The 26754-nt window shown below is 46.2% G+C and overlaps 1 protein-coding gene across 2 annotated transcripts; it reads left to right on the forward strand.

The window, feature by feature from the left end:
* Positions 1-3296: 3296 nt before the first annotated feature.
* On the forward strand, positions 3297-25505 carry CKMT2 (creatine kinase, mitochondrial 2). Of its 2 annotated transcripts, none has more exons than XM_063421408.1 (11): positions 3297-3361; positions 7856-7929; positions 10555-10712; positions 12251-12449; positions 13425-13520; positions 14943-15164; positions 17652-17737; positions 19338-19461; positions 21222-21356; positions 21705-21830; positions 25262-25505. In XM_063421408.1, exons 3-11 carry the CDS (start codon positions 10561-10563, stop codon positions 25379-25381), a joined length of 1260 nt encoding a protein of 419 aa, XP_063277478.1. In that variant the 5' UTR covers positions 3297-3361; positions 7856-7929; positions 10555-10560; the 3' UTR covers positions 25382-25505. The 2 variants fall into 2 exon arrangements, with proteins under 2 accessions (XP_063277478.1, XP_063277479.1); XM_063421409.1 differs by lacking the exon at positions 3297-3361 and adding an exon at positions 3754-3788.
* The last annotated feature ends 1249 nt before the right edge of the window (positions 25506-26754 follow it).

The raw sequence follows: 26754 nt of genomic DNA on the forward strand, positions 1-26754 counted from the left end.
TTACATCTTTATTCTAAGGCCGCCATTGTAGGATCACAGCCTGGTTTAGGTTGGGAGGGATGTTAAATATCACCCAGTCCCACCCCTTCCTTGCCATGGGCAGGGACACCTTCACTGTCCGTGGCTGCTCCAAGCCCCAGTGTCTATCTAACCTGGCCTTGGACACTGCCAGGGATCCTGGGGCAGCCACAGCTCCTCTGGGCACCCTGTGCCAGGGCCTCCCCACCCTCCCAGGGAACACTTACTTCCCAAGATCCCATCCAGCCCTGCCCTCTGGCAGTGGGAAGCCGTCCTGGAATCTCCAAATAAATCTGAGAGCACCCAACCCTCTTTGATGTTGACCATGAAGGAAGCAGGGGAAGCTTGTGTTTACAGACTCAGCTTGTGGTTCAAAATCCTCAGCTCTGTGAAGAGATTAGTCTTACCTGATCATGCAAAGATAATAAATAAGAATTGTGAAGACCGACTTATGCCTTCAAAGTTACATTCCAGTATTCTGGCCCTATTTCTGTGTAGCTTTAAAAGAAGTAAAATTTGAGAAGACTAGATTTTTGCTTGAAATTTCCAGTTTCCAAGAGGACTGAAACAGTGACTGGTGCTTGTTCCAGCTCATGGCTGCTGGACACAACTCTGTACATGGGGGTTGGTAAATGTAGGGTCAGCAGAAATCACTTCAAGTTTGTTTGAATCCCCCTGACAATCACCATCTCAGAACTGATTCACTTGTGTCTGCTATGCAGCTGGGGGGGGGGAGAAACCCACAAACAACAAACAAACAAACAAATTTTAAAAAAACACCACATTTTGGATATCCTTCCTCTTCCAAAGGGTCAGTTCCATGTGTAAGAAAACCTTTTCTCCCTTTAGCCAGAAAACACATTGCTAATTATAGACAGCCTTTCCTCTACTCTGTAGTGGATGTCCTGTGAAGAGCAACTTTAATAACTTAAAAATAGCTGGGGTTATTTTTAGAATGTTGGTTGGGCCTCCTGAACTCTTTATTTAGTGGAGAGATATTAGCACATTGAGGAGCCTTTCTCTGGAGGAATTACAAGTGTAGGATGACTGCTCTGTGCCTGCTTGTCCCCCTTGGCCAGTGGGTGCCCATGACTGACACCAAGTGCTGGATTTACCTTCCCCAGCCCCTCTGGGATGCAGAGGTTGGATCCCCTCAAAAAGAGATTTTTCCCCAGCCTGAGACCTCGGTGGCTGCACTGTGTAAGGGGATATTGAGCATCCACAGTCACAAGGAATTCTCAGTGAGAGGTCAAGGTAACCCCTGGTTCTGAATCCCAGGAATTACAGACCCGTGGAAATGGAAAACCAGGAGTTGGCATTACACTGGGGGGACAACCCAACCTGTAGTACAGGAGGACATTGCGTCCAGTGGCTCTTTGCTGCTCTAATTTAGCAAAGCTCTGACTTCAGCAGCAGGAGAGACACTGATCTGTGTCCTTGCAGAGCTGCTCAGGACAAACACAGCACCTTCCAACCCCCAATTCCACACAGAGGTTTTGTGAGAACAGCTCAGCTCATCACTTCTGTCCTAATTCCTTTCACTGCTATAAAATTATATCCCACACATGGAAACTTGACTTCAAATAAATTTTATTCTAAATCATTGTGGCAGTCATAAAGGCCCTTCCATGAAACACAATGACCTTTGTCCAGCCCTTACAAGTGACTCCCCTGTCCAGCAGCTCCCACATCAAACTCCAAATGCTGCAGTCCCTGTGCAGGAGCACATGGATTAATATGAGATGCAACTGAATTAATACTCAGCTGCTGCTGCCTCCCCAGCATGAGCAGTGAAACCACGACAGCATTTTAGTTGTTAGATAATTATATTAGAGATTAAAATAGGGCATTATTTATGGATTATCCTTGGCATCCCAACTGTTTGAGTAGTTGAGTTTCTCACAAAATAGACCACAGTCCAGTGGTAAAGATGAACTATTTTTTTAAGTATTAATGATATATTCTTCAGAAATCATTAGAGAACTTGCTAACAATGGGGTTTTTTTGTACTGTAACCTCAGAGTCTGGGGTTTGTTTGCATCTTCTGTTCTCCCAGGCTCTCAGCTGGCAAATAGCTTGAACCTCTGCATAATCCAGGCAGGCACTTCATGGCATCACCTGCTTCCAGGGGAAGTCCTGGTCGTTCAAGGCCTTTATGAAAAAAAAAGTAAAAAATGTAAAAGTAGGTGTGTCTGCATCATGAACCATGGATTTGCTGTGCCCATATTTCCTTATACATGTTACCTCAACAGATCCACAGTTGATTTTTTTTTCTCTATCAACACCAGAAACTCAGTGTTGGGTTGATAAAAACCTGGTGTGTTTAAGAGGCTGTTTCCACATGCATTGATCTGGAACGGCTGTTTTGATTTTAATTATTGTGGGTGTGCATGGCTCCCATTAGCCCAAACAAGGCATGACATTTTGGGAGAGAGAAGTCTGTGTTTTGTAAAGTTTCAAAATTCTGAAATGTGCATTTAGGAAATTGCTATGTAACATTAAAAGTATATTAAATATACTAAGGGAAAAGGATCTTTAAGTCCTAGATTTTTAAAAGCTGCACAGTGCTGGCCTTTGTGCTCCTCTGTCAGTCTTGACACATGTTCAGCTCTGATGGGAGCAGAGCCAGGTAAATGAAATTGATTATTCTTTCGTGCTTCCCAAATCATTATGTGTTATTTCTTACTGTGATTTACTGCTACGTAGCTACAGACATACAGCAATTCTAAATGCAACGAAGTAATATAATAATAGTAATTCTAGATGAGAGGCTTCAAGAGGCCATTTCATTTTTCTGGGCCCCTCTGCCTTACAAATAGTCAAGAATTAATGTCATGAATTAAAAAATAAAGGGAAGGAGGGGAAAAAAACCCAAAAAATCCCTTGCTGTGATCTCAGTTCTGTTCCCTGCCCTGACCCATTTCCACCTGGGATGCAAGTGGGTAGAACTGTGGCATTGCCCTGCTCTGGTGTCTCTCTGGAGCTCTTCAGGCAGGACTGACCTTTCTCTCCTGGCTCTTCCTGAGTGGGTCCCTGGGGGAGGACCAGCCTCTCTGCCCGTGTCAGTCTGTCCGGCCATCGCTGACGTGGGCACCTTCCACTTGAGAGGTGTTGGAGAGATGATGTTGCTGTCACCCCGCTGCTGCCACATCCTGCTGACGCCTTCAAGGGCACCCTTGTGCGAGAAAATGTCACTCACGTAACCCAGCAGGGCAAGATTTATGCCTCACCTCCTTTCGCCCGTCTCAAATTACCTGAGCTCATTGTCAGTGCCCAGCCTCCTGCTCCCTTTACACTCTGGGCTCGCTGCAGGCAGCAGGACGTCCCTACCTCCAGTTCCAAGGTCAGTGTGATTACACATATATTGCTTTTTTAGCCTCAAACTGTAGCATTTCAAATGCAAGGGTTATTAAAAACGGATTCAAAGCAGCACAGGATGTTGGTGTTGATTTCGTTATAATTATTGACTTGTGTAAGTACTTGGAGCAGGGAAGCATGTGTCAGACCCCACTGTGCAGCTGCTTCAAATAATGGAATCACAGGATTATTAAGATTTGGAAAAGACCTCTAAAATCATAAAGTCCAGACACTAATGCTGACGCTTAAGTAACAAATTTAGTTAGAAAAATACAAGACTCTTTGCAGATGTGTAACAAGTTCAGAGAAAATGTCTCTAATTACATGAGTTTTTTGTGGTTTTGATTGTAGCTCTCTGCACTGCGAAGATGAGAGGTTTATACTGCAAAATGGCACCAGATTGGCTCAGAAGGGTGAGCGGTGCCTGCACCTTGGCTGGGCTTTGGCAGGAGAATTTGGGCGTCTGGGTCTCACCTGGTTGGGTCTGACCAGCCAGACCTTCAGCTGACAGAAACCCAAAATCATGATGGTACCAAGGGGTTGTTGTCTGATCTGTGAAGAGTTACCATGACTTCTCTACTCACACGGATCTGGTCAGACTCATAGTTTGGAATTTTATCCTTATTTTTGTTTTTTGTTTCGCACCCCCCCCCTCCCCAGTCCCTCCCTGGATGAGTAAGTTTTTATAACCATTCATTGTCCTCTGGAATTGCAAGGAGGAAGAAACAGAAATGTGGTTGATATTTTTGGTAGAGATGTTCCACGCTGTGATTAAGGCACTGTCAGAGCAATGTTTGCACTTGGTGTTGTTTCCTGCACTTTAGAGACTGTATCTCCAAACCCTGATGAGTCAAAAGGGTTTGAGCGATGCTGAGGGTGAGCGCTGAAAAAGCAAAAAAAAAAATCACCAATATTTCTTTATGAGGTTGGATGTTATAATGTGTCTCATTCTCTGAGCTGTAGGGTAATGCAGCAAACCAATAGAGATGTAAACTGATTTCCGAGTGTCTAAAAATGGCCTCTGAGGCGAGCAGTGACTCATGACAGTCACTGCAGATGTTTCTGAGGCTCCAGAACCTTCCATGGATGGGCAGGGAAAACTTTCCACTGCCCTCTGTAGGCTTTAGCTCAAGTTAAGGATGGCTTAGAGGAATTACTTCTCAAATATAAAAGGCCAGGCTCCCTGTCCCTGCACCACGTGAGGGTCCAGCTCAGCACAGGGATCCTCTGGCTAAAGAGCTTTGTGGGGTAAGACGTGCACACACATCCCCTGTGGTGCTGAGCCCATGTGGACTTCAGCTGTGACACTGCCATTCCTCCAAAATGTCACTCAGGATCACATGGGGTGGCAATTAATACCACCCATGACATGGCTCAAATATTTAATCTACCTCTATTTCTAGAAATGTCACTGTAACCCTGGCACTTCTTCCCTCCTGGCAAGTGTGAAATATTGGATAACCAATACCTGTGTTTAAAAGCACCCAGGAAAAGATGGAGCTGGAAACTTCCTCTTTAAAAGAAGTTCAAGCAAGTGAAGAATTAACAGGAAAAACTCTTTTTAATTTTTTCTCTTTTTAAAAATATTAGAAGTAGTTGTGAAGTTTCTGGGGTTCAAGCTGTGGTTACAAAGCCCCTCCACCTGAAGTGACACCTGCAATCCTTTGGGCTATTCTTCAGCCAGCACCAGATATGCTGTAGTGGCTTCTTTTAATCCTTGGCTGGCCTTTGTCTCTATTTTCTGTGCATGGCAGCTGATACAGATAAGAAAATACAGTTTAAAACCCAAGATACACCCCTTGCAGGACAGCAGCCTCTGAAGGCTGGTTAGGGGTAGCTGAGCAGAGCGAGAAGGGCTGTGACCTCTAAGACTGTGACCTTGTGGACACGTGCTGACTCACTGGCCATGGCATGTGGGAATTCTGCCCTGGGAAAGGCAAGGCTGGTTTGATTCTGCACTGGCTCACTCTTTATAGGGCCAAGAGGGTGAGGATGAGGAGGCTGGAAGGAGGAGCCCTTGGTTTGCAGACACTGGAGGCCACTTGCTGCACTGGCTGTTACTCAGAGTCAGTGCTGCATGTACTCTGGCCCTGCAGACACGGCCCCACAGGAGGATTCCTATGGAATTAACCAGAACTGCTCATTATGGAGGGAACCTGGTGCAGGGAGGTTGTTTATGGGACAGTTGCTGTGTGCTCCCCCCCTGTACAGCAGGCATTTGTGCCTTCTCTGAGAGGGGGCACAAGCACAGATGACCTTGGGAGTAAAACTTTACAGGACTTTGTGACAAGGGCCAGCCCCAAGGCACTGAGCTGTGCTCCATCCCCTGGCCTGGAGCCATCTGTCAGCCTGGCGCAAAGACATCCTCACCAGTAGTTAGGGAGCAGCTATTCAGAGCACGAGCAGACTGAGATAACAAGGCGGAAATGTACAAGGCAAGTCGTGGAAACATTTTGTTAAGCCCTCATACCTTAAAATGCTTTGCAGTATGCTTGAGTAAAAAGAGGAAAACCCAAACCCTGCCTAAGGTGGAATCACCTGTAGAAAGCACACCTGGTGTAGAATATGGGCTGGGACATGAAGTCTGAGCCTTCATCCCCACCCAGGACAGGAGCACAGACAGGCTGCAAGTGACAGCAGAGCAGCTCAGCCCCGACTGGCACTGGAATAGCTCAGTTTGGTCACATCTCTGAGTATTTCTTACAAAGGCAAAAATATCTGCATCATTAAATTGTTCATAAAGAAGCTGCCTCTCAGTGTGCTTATCCATTACATTTTGTAGAAAGAGTTCTATTGCTACAGAACGTTATCTGAGTGACATGATTGAGGTCTCGTGCCAGGGATCCTAAGAGTCTAGTTAAAAAGCTAAAAAACCAAATAATTATGGTTTATACCCATAAAAGGTGTTGTGTCCAATCACATAGAAATCAGATCTCTCTTGGACAAATGACACAATAATAATCAGTGCAAGTTTTGATGCCGCTAGTCCTGTCTAAAATAAAGCCCAAATTCTCATGTAGATTGTGGTGGAGTGAAAGAACTTGAAACTTATGGAAGGTTGGTGCAATTAATGAACCACTTACCACAGGTAAAATTATAAGTAGAAATTGATAAATCATAATCAAGAACCCTTTGAGAACTTTTTGTCAGTGCCTTCAGAATCCCCCAGCAGAGGAGAAAACACTTTTGCTTATGAGGAGGCCTTCCAGTTTAAAGAGGAAATGAAAATAATAGTAAAAATATCTCGATGGGACTGATAGGGTTGCAGACAACCCCATCACAGACCATGGATTCAAACTGAACAGATATGCAGGCCAGGAAATGGTGTTTTAATTATTATTTTTTTTAAATCTCAGGTTGATTAATCCTTAGAAATTATTTCTCTTTTCCAGACCATACTGTCTCTAAACAGTTTTGAACACGAAACAGATGCCTCCCTAAGGGAGGTGTTCTTCTTCCAGCATACCTGGTCAGCTCAGGCAAACACTCAATTCTTTCCCAAGAGTTAAAACTGACACCCTCAAAAATTCTTCTGATTGTGAAACAGTGTTCTTTCCCCTTCCCAGTTGCACTATGCCAGCACTACAGACACTCGCAAGAAAATGGATTTTCTATCATGAGCACAAGGGAAGATAGTCAGGAAACTCCTACACGGGAAAAACCTGCATTTTCAATTTTTAGGCTGTGCAGCGGTTCAATTACCCTGATGAAAGTGAAATCCTTGCAGCGGAGAATTAAAGGTGAAACCTGAATCACAGCACAGTAAATCTGGTAAAGTGCTCCTAAGAAAAACACACTCCTTTAGTCAGAGATAGCGGTGGTGCAAACCTATTGCAGTGGCAGGCTGACAATTTCTGTGGGGAAAGAAGATCTGAGTATATTAATGATTTGTCAGATTTGACAAAAAGCTTTGGTGAGGATCCTTCCTTAGTTTGGGACCAAATGCATCTTTTAAAATGCTAGTTTTGAAACAATGCATTACTTAAAAATCATGCTATCTTTTGAAGGGAAAAAAATGGACCCTCTCCCCCTCACCCCCTAATAATATTGTCTCTTGTCAAATAAAGTTTCTTATTCATTTTACACCCTAATTTTGTGAAAACATTTTTGCTAAGCTGTACACCAGGTTTTTGAGCAGTCTGTTTGTGCTGTTTTTGTGTCACTGCCTGTGCTGCAGGACGTTCATGCTCAGGACTAGAGCCCACCCATGTGGCCAAAGCTGTGACTGAGTCAGGAGTCAGAGTACTTGGATGAAAAGGATTATACTCATCTTCTCACAGCACTCCAGATGACGTTTTTCTTGTTCTAACTTTCATGTTCCCCTAGACCCTTGGCATTAGACAGTCACAGGTGATGGTAATTCCATGCTGCCGTCAGAAGGTTGCACCTTCCGCTGTACAAAGAGATGTGTAGTTACGAACTGTGATTTTTAAAAAAGAGGGAAAAAACCCCTGTCTTACTCTGGTTTATGTTTTTTTAGGTAGACAACCTGCACAGTCTGTGGTGTCTCCAGTGTGGGAGGCTTCTAAGAGCTGCCAGAGAAGTGTCTGTCAGGTAAAGCAGAACCTGCCTGAGGGCATTTCTGTGATCCAGCAGTGCCAGACTGTCCTGGGGATGCGCCTGCAGCCACAATGGGAGAAAACACTGCCCACAGGGAAAATAGCTAGGGTCTGGGACATTAGAAAGCTGGTGCTAAAGCTCCCTGTGCTGTGGAGATTAAAGCCCAGCACATCCAGGCAAGGACAGGCAGAAATAAGAGTTAGGAGGGGTTCTCAGGCTCACTCAGCAGCGAAGCTGCAACCTTCCATATGAGCCATGGCACAAAGCCTCCACCCTCTGGGTCATCAAGAGCCTTTCCAAACTGGACCCTTTCCTCCAGGGCTCATCTCTTTCTTTTCCAGGTGTTTTATTTCCCTCTCTGCTCTCAGGCTATGGTTTCTGTTTGCAGCCAGTGTCCCACAGTGCAGCTCAGCAGAGTTCAGGGAGCACAGACAGAGCCTCTACCATGGGCACACACACAGCCCTTGGAGCCACTGCTCTAGGGATTCCTGACAGGTCATAATTACCCTACTGTGCCCCACACTTCTTCCTAAACACACCCCGCACATGGTTCCTGTAATTTATTCAGATGTACAGACCATATTTGTCCCTTAAACAATACAGGGTTCAGAAGCTCCCAGAAAACTCCAAACCGGTGGAGGTGCTGATGAGTGCCCAGGGTTGTTGAAGTCATAATATCATCATCTGCAGTGGGATTGTGATATGGCTGATAGTTTGCAGGACAGGTTTTTGACTGCCAGCCAATTCCTTGCAATGGTGACACAAACTATAAATACACAGAGCTGTTGTGAAAATACATATGGTGTTTCACAGGCATTTAGGTGTGACAACAATAGCTCTGTGCAGATTAGTCATAAGGAAATATTTCCAGAGTGTAGGATGAGGGTGCTATACAGTGAAAAGGCACAAGAACCATCTGCTATAAACACAGAAATGAAATCACCAGAAAAATCTCCATCAGAAACCTCTGACTTGATTTTTATTTACAGTCAAACAAACTTGTACTCATTTTGGGAGGGAGAAATCCTGTTGCAGTCACAAGAGCCTGTCCTGCAGCTCACCCAAATGAATTCATAGATTCAGGGAGAATCTTTCAGTGAAAAAAAATACCAAAATTTCTGTCAGTCAGCATGTTTATCTGGAAGTGACATTGTATTAACTGGATGTTGTGTTTCAAAGCCATGGAGGAGTCAAAAGGAAAATATACTGGTAAAAAATTGCTGCAGCACAATAGAGGATGTGGACTAAATAGAGGACTCAAAAAGTGGAACACATCGTGTTCCTTATTTCCAAGATGTGACTGAGATAGAAAGAAGATACTGGTTTGCAACATAAAAACATGCAAGCACAGAAGAACTTTTTACCAAGTGAGAAGATAAAGGTGCAACATTGCATCTGTCTTTGGGCAAGAATGAGAAAGACACAGAAGTAAAGGATTTGGGTATAACTAACCCAGATCTACAAGCAAATTATTGGGAGTTTGCTCGCTAAAAATAAAATCAAATGCTTTAAGGAGTTTAGTAAAACCTCCAAAAGAACGGCGAAGAGGTTGCATAAAAAATCACACTTGAAAAAATTTAGTAAAACAACTGAAACAGTAGATCCTGGAAGAAATGTCATGATTTTTTTGTAAATCTTCCATGCTCATTTCCCAATGGTGATTTGTCAGAGTCCAGTTTGAAGAAAAAGCTTCTGTCCATTGCACAAATTGGAATTTAGATTCATAGAATTGTCCTTTATTTGGGCAGGAGTTGTATCTTCCTTAGGACCTAATAGTCACCAGCAATCCTAATCCAAATCTGATTCTCGTAATGAAAAACATGCATTGCCTCCTTCAGACTCCCACAGAACATGCCAACTTCTAGGGCAGCCTTAGACCTCAGACACAGTCCTGTTGCCTTTTTCCTAACCTGGAAATGAAACTCAAGATAATTCTTTAGTAAGGCAGTAATATAAGAGTGGATCTGTATTTGAAGGCCTTCAGGGGCACTTATGGAAAGATGTCCAGAAAAGCAGACCTAAACAGGACAAATATATGTTATACAGCACAAACGTAAATCCCTGAATTTCTCTGAACACTCCAGAGGAGCACCAGGCGCTAATGGAGATGAGTTTGCTGAGCTGTGGGATGAGGTAGGGGTGCTGCTGCACTCCTGGAGCTGATCATGCCTTGAGAGGCTGCCTGGAACACAGCCTAGGCATTGTTAAAGGAATACAGGGGGTATTTATTAAAAGGCCTTCCAAGGACACACCTTGGGCAGTGCAAGAGCCCGGCCAAGGCTGCACCCAAGATGGACGACTGGTCACGAGGTTTCACACTTTTATAAGTTTTGGTCCATTTACATATTGGGGTTAATTGTCCAATTACAGCTTCACATTATGAAGTCCCATCCTGCCAGATTGCTCTCCTCAGTCCCCTGCTGTTTATAATTTTTGGGCCTGAAGCTGCAATGGTGTCCCTGGTTCTGGGTCTGGAAAAGGATTGTCTAACTAAGCTGTGAGAAGAACCTGCTAACACTTTGTGTGAAGTTCAGAGTTACACACTAATGCAGTGCAGAGTCTGGCAAATATGAAAGCTAAAACTTAAGGCATCACTGACCCTGGCTGTGCTCCTTGCAGAGAGGAATGGCTGGCACCTTTTGCCGTCTCCTGGCTGGGCGCGCGGCCCCCGCGCTGTTCGCCGCCGCGGGCACGGGCATGCTGGCCACCGGCTACCTGCTGGGCCAGCCCAATGTCAGCGCCGCCGTGCAGGAGAAGAGGAAGCTCTTCCCTCCCAGGTAAGCAGGGGCAGGGGCAAGGTGCAGGATGGGGAGGGAGGAGATGCCATCACAGCAGCACACCCCATCCTTTGGCTGTGTGACACAGAAGGCAGCATGGCCTCTCCAGCTCTAGGCAGCGCCAGTAACAGCCTGCAAGGGACATGCTGATGCCCTGGAGTGGCTACCTAGAAGAGAGGCTAGACAAAATTGAGAGAATAAAGTGGGTATTTATTAAAGGCCTTCAATAGATCCACCTTGGGCAGTCAGAAGCCTCCCAGAGGCTACATCCAAGATGGAAGACCTCACAGTTTTTCAGACAATTGTAAGTTTGGTCCATTTACATATCCGGGGTTAATCCGTCAACTACAGCTTCAGGTAATGAAGTCATTTACCCCCACTTTGCTCCCCTCAATTTTTTTTATACTTTTTGAGGCCTGAGGCTGTGGGGTGTCCTTGGATCTCAGGCCCAGAGGTATTACTGTCTGGGCCTGAAATGTGAAGACAGTAACTAACACTCTGTATGAAGTTCAGAGTTATGCACTAATGCAGTACAAGAAAAATATAAAAGCTAAAATCCTAAGACATCAGTGAGACAATATCAGCTCTCAAAAAATGCCCTCAAACCAACCAAAACCAATACTGCTGAATGACAACAGGCCCAGTATATGCCCCAAATGTAGTACTATATCATATTTAATTAATCACTGACCAACCAGCTTTGCAGATCCACCTATTGGACCTGTGGACTGTATGGACTCTGCTACGGGGAAATGTGAAAATAGTTTCTCCATGCAAGTAGTAATAACCTCCTGTATTACAGCTGTACTGGAAATACTCCTAATTCTGTTACAAACTGACTGGCTGATGGTTAGGCTGATTAATTACAGGCCTTTTCTCTGTAGATTGACTTTGCCAAACGTAATGTGGATCAGGCCCTGACAGACTCATTTTATTATTTAAGTAATTTATACAATCCTAGCTAAAAGTATACTCTTAGAAAAATACCACCAGTTGTACATAAAGCAAATCATTACCAGTACAAGATAGCTGAGGACTGACAGAGTTGAAAAATCACTTGCTAAGGACTAACATCTTTATTTTCCATGGCTTCATATACCCTGCCACTTTCTGCAAATAATAATGCCATTAAACCAAACCCTGGTATTTCAGACAAAGCACTCCTCAGCTGGCAGGTCAGACAGCCCCTCTGATGTCCATGGAGCTGTGAGAGCACCCGGGGTGCAAACTACAAAGCACTTCTTCATCTAAACTTAAATCCTTGTCTAGATGGACAAATCAGTGCTGGGGCTCTTTCCTGCCTGGTTGCCTCAGGGGGGGTCAGTACCTTTTCAGATCTCTTCGGGCCCCATTTCCCCGATGGCCCCGAGCAGCACAAAGTACAGTGCAACATGGGGTATGTTCAGCACCAGAACATTCCTTCCCTCCTAAAATTCAATGCAGCGTATAAAGCAAGAATAATCACACTTTTAGCTTCATAAACTCTCCTGGATGACTGTCCAGGGGCACAGTAATGCCTCAGGTTCCTCTTCCTGCAGCGCTGACTACCCTGACCTGCGCAAGCACAACAACTGCATGGCTGAGTGCCTGACGCCGGGCATCTACTCCCGCCTCAGGGACAAGATGACCCCCAACGGGTACACCCTAGACCAGTGCATCCAGACTGGGGTGGACAACCCTGGCCACCCCTTCATCAAGACGGTGGGCATGGTGGCCGGGGACGAAGAGTCCTACGAGGTAAGAGGATTCCACAGGAGCGGCCGGGTCTGTGCTCGTGGTGTCGTTCCCATCAAAAGAAGACAGATTCCCAGTAGGGTGCATGTCCCTAAGACAAATTGTGTCCCAGAGGGCACACTGGGGGCAGGCTGGTGTTTTCCCTGCTTCTCCCTACTTTTCCACATTAAAAAAAGCAGGGACACATGGTATTACCACAGTTGCCCCCTCTGCTGAAGGTAATAAAATGTACCTGCTTGGCAGCAGCTGCTACCTGCCTCCAGCAGCTGCCCTCCTTCCTGCAACCAAACCTAATTTATGGAAAAACTATCCAACTCTGAGACACACCAAATGAACATAATGTGGAAATCACATTGTGAAGCAGCAGAGCCAGAAGCAAAGCAGAAATGTCTTCTGGGCAGGGCCAGACATAACGAAGCCATGGCCTTTGGATTGTGAGGAAAACTGAAGACAAACAACATTAGGGTGGACAGTTCATTGAGCTCTGCAAGGAGAAGAGGAAAACAAAAGAAAGACCTCACTGTTACTGACCCTGTGGTCTGCTTTCTTCATGCACCTGCAGTGGTGCCTGTTCCTCTGCAGCCCCCCCATAGTGTCCCAGTGAGGGTGGCCTGGGGACATCTGCCACCCCGGACCCTCCACTCCTGGGTTTGGTGTACCTGTGCAGATGTGCCATTGCTGCTCACCTGCAGGGAGCTGTGCTGGGGCTCGGTGTGGGCACACCTGAGTCGAGTGGCTCTAACCAGGACTCTCCCCACAGCAAGGAAGACTTAGGGTTCTCCTGCATGACTTAGAACCAAGAGGCAGGTGGCTGGGGGCTCTGGGGGTGTGTTCTGGTTGACAATACACCCCAAACCCCAGCCTGGTTCTCTGGTCCCTGCCTGTGGTAACTGCAGACAGAAACTTCTGTCTGGAGCTGCTGTGAGGATGCATTTCTGTGATGCTGCAGACTCTGTCTAGATTCTCTTGCTGCCGCAGGTGTTTGCTGAGATTTTTGACCCTGTCATTAAAGCGAGACATAATGGCTACGATCCACGGACAATGAGGCATCACACGGACCTGGATGCATCCAAGGTAGGACTGAATTAAAGCAATGACACCAGAAAGGCTCTGAGCTGCTTATTCCAGTGATGATGCTGTATGCAAGAGTACTTTCATTTTTCTTGATCCAGCTGTGAAGACCCAGTTTTAGGTTTAAGGAAAATGGTATGCCAGTAATGGCCCTGTCAGCTGCATCCCTTGTTCTCAGCAGGGAATCAGTCCCAGCTATACCAAACATTTGGGGCACAGCCTCACTGGACACTGTGGGTCTGTTCTTGAATTTACAGATCACAGACTCATCAAAAAATGGGTTTGGCTGGAAAGGACCCTAAAGCCCATCTCATTCCCACTCCCTGCCATGGGCAGGGATACCTCCCTGTCCCAAGCCCCATCCAACCTGGCCTTGGACACTTTCAGGGATCCAGGGGCAGCCACAGCTTCCAGTGATCCAGTGATCCTGTATCCCAGGATGCTAGTCCTTGCTTTCATCCTCTGTAGATTTCCTTTTTGTGTCTGAACTTGTTCAGGAGCACCTTGCTCACCCACACAGGCCTCCTGATGTTTTTTCCTGATGTCCTCTTTCTTGGGATGCATCACTCCTGAGCTTGGAGGAGTTGATCCATGAATATTACCTAGCTTCCTTGGGCCTCTGTTCCCTCCAGGGGTTTATCCCATGGTGCTTGGCCAAGCAGGTGGCTGGAGAGGCTGAGGTCTTCTCTCCTGCAGTCCAGTTAGTGCACTCCAGCTGATCACCACTTCAAAGGGTGACACCTCCTCCTCATCTGCCCGGCCTGCCTTCCCAGGGAGCCTGTATCCTTCCACTCCAATTCCCTCGTCACAGGAGTGTCCCTCCATGTCACCGTGATGGCAGTGAGCTGGCAGGTCTGCTGGCATGCACACATCTTCCTGCTTATTCCCCATGCTACAGTGTTTTGCACAGAGATTTCAGCTGGGCCTCGGATGAATCCACCTGTTGGTGTGTATGGAATTCCTTGGACTGGAATTCCGCAGATTAACATGGGTTGTAAGGCATGGAGTGAAAGCAGGAGCTGAATCCAGTGCCCCCACATACACACGATCGAACCTTATATGCAGCCCAGCACTTCCTTTACAGTTCAGCTACGGTGTGGTTCAGCTCATTTTGGGCTTCCCTCTTCCAAAGGATTTTCCTTACCTGGCTCTCTGCCTCTGCCCTTATCCATATTTTCCAAAAGCCATGTGGCCTACTTCAATTCTGGGGACCATGAAGGACCACCTGGTTACTCCAACACGTTCATACAGCCAGAGAAAGGTGTTGTTCCTAAAAACATCTGGTGCCCAAAGCTCTCCCACGGCTCCCGGTGTCCTGGGTATTTGTAGTGGTGGCGAGGATGCCGGGCCCTCGTTCTGCACGACGGGGTTTGTGTTCTGCCGGGGGCCGTGCCGGGCGGGGTCTGAGCGCTGTTTGCCCCGCAGATCACCCACGGGCAGTTCGACGAGCGCTACGTGCTCTCGTCCCGGGTGCGCACCGGGCGCAGCATCCGCGGGCTCAGCCTGCCGCCCGCCTGCAGCCGCGCCGAGCGCAGGGAGGTCGAGAACGTCGTGGTCACCGCGCTGTCCGGCCTGCGGGGCGACCTGTCCGGCAAGTACTACAGCCTGACCAGCATGACCGAGCGGGAGCAGCAGCAGCTGATCGATGTAAGTCCCGCTCCGGCGCCGGCAGCGCCTTCGCCGACTCTGCTTCAGCTTAATCTCCACCTTCCTCGGGGGCACACGCTTCCCTGCAGAGCCCGGCAGGATAACCACACCACTAACCTGTACTTAATGGCCTGTCAATGTTTTTAATGGGAGAGCAAGCCACCCAGGGTCTGTACTTCTGTTAAGTACATCACTGTGCAGGTCTGAAGTGTGGATTTGTACTCCAGAGAGAGACGCCTGTGTCAAGTCAAACACACATGGCTGCTGCCACCTCTCTGAACAAGTAGAGAGGTAAATTCAGGACCTTTCTCACGTCATTTCCTTGAGCAAAGATTGATATTTTCTATACAAATAACTAACAATTCTAACTAAAATTGTTAGACCGAGATAGGTATTACATGGTATCTGTACTCAATGCTGTGGGGGTGGGGGGCTTCGCCTGTAATTTCTCTACATCCAAATGACACTAATTTTAATTTCACGAAATTTGTCTGTAATTTCATAAGTGAACACTACACTAATTCTAATTTCCTAAAAGTGGCCACAGCCTATTACACCCGAGTGACCTTTTCCCAGTCCTGTCATCGTGTGTAAGGAACTGAAGGATCAGGCCCATAACAGGAGTTTTCATTGTCACACAGATGGAAACACAAGGACTTTCATCACGGACTTTGTCACAGCATGTGACATGTCAAACAAAGCTTGAATGTGCATTTTAAGTACCCAAAGGAATGGCTGTACCTTCTTAGCTATATTCACGGCACATTATTCAATAACATCAACAAAAGGGGAGCTGATGAAGTAACGTAACTATTTGTAACCCTGGAACTAGGTGTCTGGATTAACCAAGAGTTAAGAATTTATGTAAGGTCAGTAACTTTTTTAATTGAATGTCCCTAGTAACATGTTTATTGATGAAATGTTGGCGACCTATTGCACATTTTATTTTCAGCAGAAGACAGCTCCTCAGGAAGCAAAGGTTGAAACAGGAATGTGGATACATAATTCCTTCATGGTTTAAGGCTAAATCCTGTGAGAAGTGGAATAGGCTTCACTGATTCAGCATTTTATCTCATTTTGTTTGGTTTCCTGATTGATAATGCAAATTTACAGAGATCAGACATTGATGTTGTAACCTGATATTCATTCCTTACCTCACAACACTGTTCACCCCCTCCAGTACTTCAGGACCTGGCACCTCTGTGGGATCAGCCTGTCTGCCGGCTTTTAAAAGGCACAATTTGAGCTCAGTAAGATCAAAGTTTATTTCAGTGAGACACATCAGTGCTACCTGAATTGCACTCAGCACAGAAGGCATTTGGTGTTTTTCAGATTTCGGCCATATGCTCATGAGGAAAATTAACAGCTCTTTTCTTGCAAAAAGGGAAAATTTTGTTTCAAGGGAAGTGTCAAGTGGAGCAAGCTGAAGAAGGAAATTTTGTATCTCTTTGAAGAACAAAGAGAATTCTACACCTTTTCTTTCTGCATGGTTGGAGTTCTGGCTGCACCGTGTCCATTACAAAGCATTCAAAGATGAAAACCTAAGTGCAAAGAAGAATATACTAATTATCATTACATTCTTCATTAAGGGAAAAATTAAGTAAACCACATCATTGTGTCTACCATGTCATATGCCTTCTGGATAGATTGCCTCACTATTTCTGGTTAAGTCCTAGGGGTTTTTTTTTAAAAAATAAAATCAACAACATTGCCAGCAAAACCCCCCAACATTTGATATGGCAGTGTTCAAGGAATATGAAATACTGTTTTTTTACCACACACATGAAAATCAATAATAAAATACTTATTTTCTTGGGGGGGGAAAAAACCCCAAAACAATTAATTTTCAAAAATCTAAACTATTAGGCATGGGGCAAGGTGGTGACACAGCAAGTGCTACATTTATTAAGTCACAAATAACATCTCTGTTAAGGAACATAACAAGCCTGTGATTCCAAAAGACTGAGATGAGCACTGATTTCTACCTTGAGTTCATGATCAGAATAAATATCTAAATCTCCATGATGAAGAAGTATCTTTTCACAACTAGTACTTTTTATTGTTTGGCTTTTGGGTTTTTTGGGGTGCTTTTTGGGTTTTTTTTTTCCATCTTTAAGAAGTCACTGTCTTCTCCTATGCTGAAATGTGTCTGGATGCAGGGAAGATCTCTGGAGCCAGGTCCTCCAGAGCATGCTTTTGTGTGTCCATGCAGTTTTAGGCCCCACCTCCCTTCCCTCCCTATATTTGAAAAGTTTTTGGCAAAACATATCAGCAAGCATCTGCAAGACTTAAGAAAATCACCTGGGTAAAGAGGATTTTAGTTTCCAGGCAAAGGAACCAGGTTCCCAGGCTGTACTGTGTGATTTGCTTGTGCTTCCACTGCCTTCACCAAAAACGCATTGGACAGCGCTACAGTGCTTCCTGGATAAACTGGAATTCTGTTTTCTCTGTCTCTCTGTCTCCCTTTGGCCCTGTCTTGGCGCCCAGGATCACTTTCTCTTTGACAAGCCAGTGTCCCCTTTGCTAACATGTGCTGGGATGGCCCGTGACTGGCCGGACGCCAGAGGAATCTGGTATGTTGTGTGACCTGCAGAGTCCTGTGTCCTGCTTAAAGATCGTCTTACAAACCTCCTTGCCTGCCCTAATCCTGCATGCACTCTGGTCCCAACTCACAGCATGTCCAGTTTGCTTTAAAAAGAGAAATGTTTTACTTCCGGGGGCTGAAAGTAACTCTTTCCTTCCAAATGATCTGGATGAAAAGGAGACAGGGAAGTTAGATTTCCAGCTCTGCTCTAGGTCTGTTTCTACTGTCACCACACATTTGATATTGGGCCGAAATACAATATCTGCTGTGGAAATAAAGGAGTAACAGCTCTGAGATGAGTGCCCAAACCAACAGCAGGGGATACCTTGTTGTCTCTACAAACAAACAGAAGCACCAACAGCATAATTATCCAGGGATTTCCTGAGTAAAACAGACCTGGGTTTTGGCTTCCTTTGGATGTGAAATATCACTGAGAATGGAAAAAAGATGGTGTGATTAGAAAGTACTTCTGTAAGCCACATCTTGAAAATCTGCCTTTCTCTTGCAAAAAATTGTTGCCAAAAAGTATGCACATTGTGGAAATCATTTTGCTTTTGATGTTTTCAATCCTGTCCTTGTTATGGGCTTCAGGACCGTTTCCACCAGCAGCACTGTCAGCAATGGCACAGTTTAAATGCATGGTCCAGAGTGCAATGGGGACACTTGTTTAACTAAAAGGGAAGGTGAGTTAGGCCAAACTCAGACTATTTGTAAAACCCTCCTGCAGCATTTGTGCGTGACTGAGGAGGAGGTGACTGGACCTGGCCTAAGCCAGTGTCAGGGCACAGGATGTTTACACCTGCTCAGCACTGCGCTGGCCAGCCCCAACTGAAAAAAGAAAAAGGAGACGCAGCAAAAGACCAGCTGAAAGTCAGGCTCTCAGTGATCTTGAACTTTCACTTTCATGTGAAACCGGTGATATTTCACTGCTGGCACAAATGAGTCTGATCCCATCAATCACCTACATGCTGTAGGAAGGCAGTAGTAGGAGACTGGCCAAGCAGAGAAAAAGCCAGGAGAAGTGACCCAGCACTTAACAAAGCCAGCCCTGACTGCCTGATATGGAGTGGGTTTTCAAGGGTTCTGTCCTTTCTGGCAGAGCAGGGTCACTGAGGGATCCCAGACACATCTCTTGAGAGACGCCAGACTTCCAGTGCTGCCAGGGACCCTGGGGTTTGAGGTAGGGGAGAACAAAATTAAGTAAGCACACATTGCTTAGCTCCCAGCAGCATGTAGGTGTTTGGGTTTTCTGAGAGCAGTAAAACTTTTCCATGAAAACAGAGGGTGCAGAGCTCAGCTTCTCCCTTGGCTGCCTCCACAGTTATGCTCCTGATGGAAGACCACACGTTTTCCTTGCCCAGCACCACAGCAGCATGATGTGACCAGAAAACTCTCCTCACACTGTGCCCAAGAGACCCTGTAATGCATAGGCATGAGGGATTCAGGGGTGGAACTCCAGACAACAGTTTTATTATGACACATTTAATATCTCTGCTGCTTGGAAAGACTGTGATAAAACTAAGGATGCTGAGAATTATTTCTCAGGGGTTGCCTTTTTAAAGATTTTTTTTTCCTCCCCTCTTGACTAGGCACAACAATGAGAAGACATTTCTCATTTGGATTAATGAAGAAGACCACACCAGGGTGATCTCCATGGAGAAGGGTGGCAACATGAAACGTGTCTTTGAAAGATTCTGCCGGGGATTAAAAGAGGTAGTGTCTCAATGAGTTTATTATTCATTTGTTCACTGCTGTCACCCCTGCTTACTGTGGTTCACACTGAGCTGACATCTCCAGGAGCACTGAAATGAAGTCACTTCAGTCCACACAACAACTCACATCAACACAGCTAAAGCAGGAAACATGGGCAGATTGCTAGCTGAGTTGTAGGGAAAAATAAATAAAACGCTCTCCCTTTTTTCTTTTTTTTTTTTTTTGTTTTGTTTTGTTTTGTTGTTGTTGTTCCTGCAGACTGTGGGAAATCATAAATGAAGCATTTTATTTAGATTGTTTGATTTGCTTGATTGAAGACTTTATTTGGCCCATCCTCCTTGTTCTCATTTCTGAGGCTGGGAGCAGAGTGGAGGCTGCTGAGGTTGTGCACAGGACTCAGCGTTCAGGACCCACTCTTTTGAGGAGATATTGGGGTTTGTGATTCAAATACTAAGAACTGATAGTCAGGGCTCCTGGGTATCATTTTGTTCTAGCTAATCACAATGATAAGAAAGGCTTCCAGGGTCAGAGTGTGGTTTAAAAGAGTTCTGCCCAGACAGTCCAGGTATGACTCAGGTTGGGTCTGGGCCCAGTGCAGCTCTCTGACCTACTCTAGCCAAAAAAAAAAGTTGATTTACCAGAGAAATAGAACTTTACTGTGCGCCACAGGTAGTAGCAGGGAACCCTGGAATGGTTTGCATTAGGGTTAGGGCTTGCAGTGGGTTTTGGGGCATAGAAAAACAAAGCTATCTGATTTATGCTTTGTTGCCATCAAGGTGGTTACTGAGAGTTTCCAGGGTGGGTTTCCTGGCTCACCTCTGAGACTGAGCAGTGCACAGGTGGTGGCCAAGGTGACACAGCTCCCAGATGTTGTTCCCAGTTTGCCTCTGCTCTTGAGCTGAGCTCATGCCAACCTGTGGACATGGAAGTGGTGGGGCACCTTTGGGAGCTGTGCCCTCAGCAGGTGTCTGGGGCAGCAAATCAGGTCTAGTTTCCCACCATCAGTTGTGTTATCCTCACATACAGAAAGGATCTTAGGATTTATTCTGTATGCTTTTGCAGACCTGAAGTACTCAGCTATATTTGTAGGAGTCTTGTGAGCATGAGGCAGTTTATGTATCCAGTTTTCCACGGGGCAGATGAGAACTGAACTGAAATTGTGTTGGGTTTAGATGCATAGATGAGTGAACAGAGTACCAGGTTATTCAAAGGGCAATAGACGCTTGTGGTTTTCCTGCAGGTAATTATTTCACTCTCCTGTCAATTCTGGTCAGAGACCTACTAATGAGAAGTTTTATCTACAAGCTGTGTTGTTTCCTTATAATGGAACTGTGGCATTTAGAAGCCAAATGTCCTCTTCAAGGAGTCATGACATCAGCTAGAAAACTACACAAAACTCAGGTTCAGCCCCTCCTGTTTGTTTTGTAGTGTTTGAATCCTTTGGGGTCCCGTGTTGCAAACTTGCTTCAAAATTACCGCGTTACAAACAAATGGCAAAAGCCACAACTCTTAAGTGAAGACATGGCTCCATGGGCCACCAAAACACCACAACAGGGAGTTTTCTGATGAAGTGACCAAGAGTCTGCAAGATAGTGGTCATGAGAAGGTGGTGAAGGAATCCTTCTGAGGAGTGCAAACATTTGTATCACACCGAGGCCAGACTGTGCCCAGGTGTAAATTCCTGCCGCTCCACTGGTATCTTAAAATAAGACACTTGTATATGCTGCCCTTTTTATTCTGTTTCTGTGCTGCCACCTTAGGTGGAAAGGCTGATCAAGGAGCGGGGCTGGGAGTTCATGTGGAACGAGCGTCTCGGGTACGTGCTGACCTGTCCCTCCAACCTGGGCACGGGGCTGCGCGCAGGAGTCCACGTCAGGCTGCCCAGGCTCAGCAAGGTACACGGCATTTAAGTGTGACATGAGTGACAAAAGCCAGCTCTCCTGGTGTGTAAAGGAGCACAGGAGAAATGACAGCTTATGGCAACCGCATAAGGATGTGTGTAACAAGGTCCCGGGGGTAGTGCACGGCTAAACCAGCATGCTGTAACTCTGCAAATTGCGGTATTTGTTATGGAAATCAATCTGCTTAGCGGGAAGCCACAAAGATGGGCTACAATTGAAGGAGTGAGAAAATTCCCCACCTCTTCCTGTCTTTCTGGCAATGCTGTAAGGATCACAGCATTGCAATGGCTCTGGAATACACGCAGTGGAGGGCAGTACGCTCAAAGTTGTTTCTCCTGACAGGACCCCAGGTTCTCCAAAATCCTGGAGAACCTGCGCCTGCAGAAGCGTGGCACCGGCGGGGTGGACACCGCGGCTGTGGCTGACGTCTATGACATCTCCAACCTGGACCGCCTTGGTCGCTCAGAGGTAAATGCCTCTTCTGGAGGGTTCTTTCTGGGTTCTCCCCTTTCTTTTTAGCTGAGATCTGTACTGACATTGAGTCAGTTTCCCTCTGCTGAACTCAGTGGATCCATGGCAGTTTCTACTCCTCGTGAATATGAACGAGTGGAAATGGTCACTGAAAGAAAAAATGTTAACATTCATGAAATGCTTGATAAACACTCCTGTTATGTCAGTGAAAAAACCCAACCCTGAGCAAGCTGCACAAACATGACCACGTGCTGAGGATCTCCATGAGGGTATGGAGGTGCTGGAAGGAGGCAGGCACAGAGTCCTAACCCACCCAGGGACTGACTGAGGCCTTACAGCAAGACTTGGTGAAGGATGTTGTATTCCTTTCACTACTGGGTCACACACTTCCTCCACGGTTACACAGCAGCACTGGGCTTCCACTCCACAGTCACTGAGGAGCTGGGGCTGTTTTCACATGTCCTGCGTGAGTCTCAGCAGAGGACGCAAGAGAGCGGTGTTTAAATCACAGATTTAAGTCAGGACAAAGATTTAATAGTGAGCCCTGAGCCTTCCCTGTAGGGCACAGACTGCAGCGAGATGGGTGCACCTTAGACATTTGCTGCAAAGCCATTTCAGTGAGAAGGAACATTTGCTGTGCCAGTGCATGGAAATGACCCTGCAGCCTGGAGCAGCTGCTGCCCTCCTGTCAGCTCAGGTCCCACACCTCATTCCAGCCTCACATAGGCAGAGCAATTCCTAAGAGCAAAATTAATGAGGATGGGGAGAAAGAGCTGTGCCCAGGAGCTGCAGCCCCCTCCCACAGCTCTGACCGAGCCAAACCCCAAGGCCGTGGCAGGTTTGGATACAGATGCAGTCTGGTCCTGGTGTTGTAGCCCAAAACCTGGGCTTTGTTGTAGCCCAAAATCATTCTAGGTAGGTTTTCATCATAGAAGTATAACTCTGGGATAATGCACCTGGGTGCATAACAATATTAACCCATCCCACAGTGCCTTCCCTTCCTGGCTCACCTGCTATGGGGGCAGAGCCCAGCCAGGTGACCTGTGCTTTCTGATCCAGATGTGCCTTCGAATGTCTCCACAGGCAAAGACAGATGTCTGGAAACTTTAAGTACTGAAGTTTGATGTAGGCACTTGTGTTCCTTTGAATCCAGAATGAAATAAGCAGTAGGGAACAAAATAAGTCAGAGTGAAATATTATTAAGCTGTATTATTTACCAAAACAGCCTGTGACAAAGACATCTATTAACACCTGACACATCATCATGTGTGTTTTATATTAAAGTAACATTAATAATAAAAGAAGGATTACACAGCACGACTGAGTCCTGCTGACAGTCAGTCTAAGCCTACAAATGTTTTGCTTATATGAAGACTTCCACTGAAGTCAATGATGCCTCCTACGGCAAGGATCCAAAGGATTAAGGCACAGATAAGACACGAGCCCTACCTTGGAGATTCTGAAATCTAAATAAGACCAGGCATACTCAAGGGGATAAGAAAAGTTTTATTATAGGATAATTTTTTTCCAGTACATAATTAAATAAATTCCATTATGTGGTAAGTGTGTTTGCAGAACTGAATTATGTTCCCGAAGGTGCAAGATAAAACTGTTTGTATTTTCGCTCTGTTTCAGTTACTGGTCAATGCAAACTTAATATGAAATTTGTTTTCTTATGGAGGCTGCAATTTCAGACCCCTAAATTCCCAACACAGCTGGTCTGTAAAAGACAACAAAATGAACTGCTAGGACACCGAAATGCTTTATAGTTAAAACAAATCCCTTGAAAATCAGCAACGGTCACAATAAAGAGACAATGGATTTTAGTCTTCGCACTTGGTTTTAACAAGCCAGTCGTTAAAGGTTGTTAATGAACCATTTCATGGAGATTAAGAAATATCAGCTTTATCTTGCTGTCTCACAGTGCCACAGGGTCTGTGGTCCTTGCATGTCACCTGTCTGATGGGGACAAGGCCCCTTGTATTCTCCAGCAATTTTGAAACAGGTTATGAAGAAACCACCACCCTCTGCCATACAGAATTATGAATTTTGGTGCTGCTCTGGGACTGGAGTGAATCCCACCCCTTGTGGTGTCAGTCTGATGCCTTGAAGTGGCTACCTAGAACAGAGGCTAGACAGAGTTAAGAGAATAAAGTGGGTATTTGTTAAAGGCCTTCAACAGATTTACCTTGGGCAGTCAAAAGCCTCCAAGGGGCTGCACCCAAGATGGATGATGGTCACAAGTTTTTCACACAACTATGAGTTTGGTCCATGTACATATCAGGGGTTAATCCTCCAACTACAGCTTCAGGTAATGAAGTAATTTTCTCCAAGTTTGCCTTCCTCAGTTCACTGTTGTTTACATCTTTCAGGGAAACAATAAGGTGTCCTTGAGTTTCAGGCCTAGAGAGGAATTGTTTTTTCTGAATAAAATAAAACAATAAATAAAACAGTAACTGGCAGGCTATGGAGTTTAGAGTTATGCACTAAAGCAGTACAGGAGCTGAAAAATGTAAAAGCTAAGTCCTATGGCATCAACTCAGGAGCTGGGAGCATGCATGCACAGCCAGCATGAGTCCCAAGCTGTGTATGCTGATCCTGGCAGCACAGCCTGGCAGGATGGGCAGGGTCCTCCCCACGGCTGAGGGACCACCCCAGCAGGGCCAGGGCCATCTGCAGGGGAAGGACACAGCTCTGCTTTGATGGGCCTCCTCAGGCACTGTGAATGTCCCTGGTAGTCCTGCCCTCGTCCCAGTCTCAGCCACATCCAGGACACCCACCCTGAGCTTCCAGCAGCATCCAGGGCCGATGTGAACCATGACAACAAGCCTCCTTGCACCAGGATCCCTCCCAGTTAATTTCCATGTCTCTATGCTCACACAAAGGTTCCTGCAAGCATGGGGTGTTTTGGGCTTGGGAGTTGGAGAGACACAGCAAGGGATTTTAGTGCTTCATCAAGCACTGCCTGGCAGGGCTCACAGCACGGCTGCTCTATGTGCTCACCCTCGTGCAGTGTGGGAAACACTCTGGGCCAGGCATCCTACTCAGCAACACCTGGGGTGCACCCTGCACCCTCTTGGGGGTCATGTTTGAAGCAGGTCCCTCAGCTCCTGCCTGAACACTTTATGCAGGACTTTTGCCTGGTTGATTTGTTTGTTCCTGTGGGAGCACAGTTTGGTGGAAATAACATTAGGGCCCTAATCAAAAGTTTCTGCTGCTGGTGGTCCAAACTCAGGACAAATAGGAGAAAGGAATTATTGTGAAATTGCACAACCCATACTCCCTGTGCCAGAGGAGGTATGATGTCTGTGACCCACCTACCTCACACTTTAGTCTGCTGTTGTGACAGCACATGCCAACTTCCTACTCTTCTATTAACAGATGAGCTAAACCTTCTGTTACTACAATTTCCTTCTTGTTTGTTGTAGGTAGAGCTAGTCCAGATTGTCATTGATGGGGTCAATTACCTCGTCGACTGCGAGAAGAAACTGGAAAGAGGTCAAGACATCAAGGTGCCACCCCCCCTGCCTCAGTTTGGCAGGAGATGAAGTTGCTGCTGATGGCCGCAGCTGAGGGTAAACGTGGCTGCCGTTCTGATGGAAAGGCACCCCTGTACATCTCTGTATAAATACATTGTGTAATAAAACACTGACACCTGAGGTCTCCCCCACGCCTTGCTGCACTGGCACAAACTGATCTGGGTCCAGCTTTACTGGAGTGCATCCGTACAACCACCGTGGGATACTCTTTTGGGGGGGACTGCTTCCCTTTCTTGGTTGGTGATAAGAAAAGGACCACTTCAGCTGTGCAAAAAGCACACATCTCTAATTCTACGCAGCACTTGCACTTCTGGACATATTTACAATGTCTCCTATAAGCACCCTTCTCATTTCTGCCCTGTGACCTTGGGCTGCAGCAAACTGGCCCAAAACCTGGCAGGCAAATCAGTTTGCTGATATTCTGCAGCCCACTTAAAACTGCCCAGCACAGCCTGCTCCAGTCCCCTCCTGCAGCTCTCAGCTTCAAAGGTAATGGGGTCTGGCTTTGCTGCCACTCCCCAAAGTGCCTGAGGATATGCTGCCACTCCAAGGGACACCTCCATGCTCACTACGGTCCCATGTGCTCAGCAGCACAGTGGAAAGGAAAAAAAACAAGTTCTGACAATCCCACTGATTGCTTATTTTTTGCATATGGTGAAACACAGTGTTTCACAGCCCGAACACCAGTTCTCATAGAAGGTCCCTGGGTGAGTCATATCTGCAGAGCTGTGGCTGGATAGCTGGCCCATAACTGCCTAAAGACTTTAAAAGTCACAATTGGAGGCTAATTGAGAGCTAGATGGTGAATTAGCTGTTTTTGAAAATCAGCGGCATGGTGTGCTGGCTCAAAAGGAGAGTTGCTGAGTGTAAAGCAGGCTGGAGCTTCCATGTGATTACTGTTACTTCCTCATCTGTGCTGGACACATTCCTTAGCGTTTTGCTGCTGGCTTTCCAAATGGTGGTTAATAATAGTAATTCTGGTGGAGGGAAACAGCTGACTTTACATAGAAGGCAAATAAGCAAAACTGGAAAGGCTTCACAGTTAGCTCTCCAAAACTCTCAGCTCAACAAAAAATCCAACTGTGGGCTAAGTGTCCTCAGATTTTAGCCTGTATTTTGCTTTCCTCCTGCTGACTTGCAAACTGCTGGCGGGCAGCAGCACACTGTCCAGCGAGCTGCCACTTGCTAACAGCATTCCTGAGGGGCTGGTATGGGGCTGGTGACTCTGTTTCAGTGCCTCTGAACTCTGAACAGCCAGGAGGACAAGATCCACTGATAGTACTACATAAAAGCTGGAGAGCAGGGCTGCTCCTCAGAGTGCATTTCACTGTGGAAATGGGCTGCTGGAAACCTCAGGGGGTTCAGCAGAGGCAGAGCCTGGG

The sequence above is a fragment of the Prinia subflava genome, chromosome Z (genome assembly GCF_021018805.1).
Source record: "Prinia subflava isolate CZ2003 ecotype Zambia chromosome Z, Cam_Psub_1.2, whole genome shotgun sequence".
Taxonomy (NCBI): Eukaryota; Metazoa; Chordata; class Aves; order Passeriformes; family Cisticolidae; genus Prinia; species Prinia subflava.

Bases quoted from the DNA above. Each gene is read 5' to 3' on its own strand.
- CKMT2 (XM_063421408.1), top strand. From the start codon at position 10,561: ATGGCTGGCACCTTTTGCCGTCTCCTGGCTGGGCGCGCGGCCCCCGCG. The intron at 10,713-12,250 runs GTAAGCAGGGGC...CTCTTCCTGCAG, and splicing joins AGGAAGCTCTTCCCTCCCAG to CGCTGACTACCCTGACCTGC. The intron at 21,357-21,704 runs GTACACGGCATT...TTCTCCTGACAG, and splicing joins GGCTGCCCAGGCTCAGCAAG to GACCCCAGGTTCTCCAAAAT.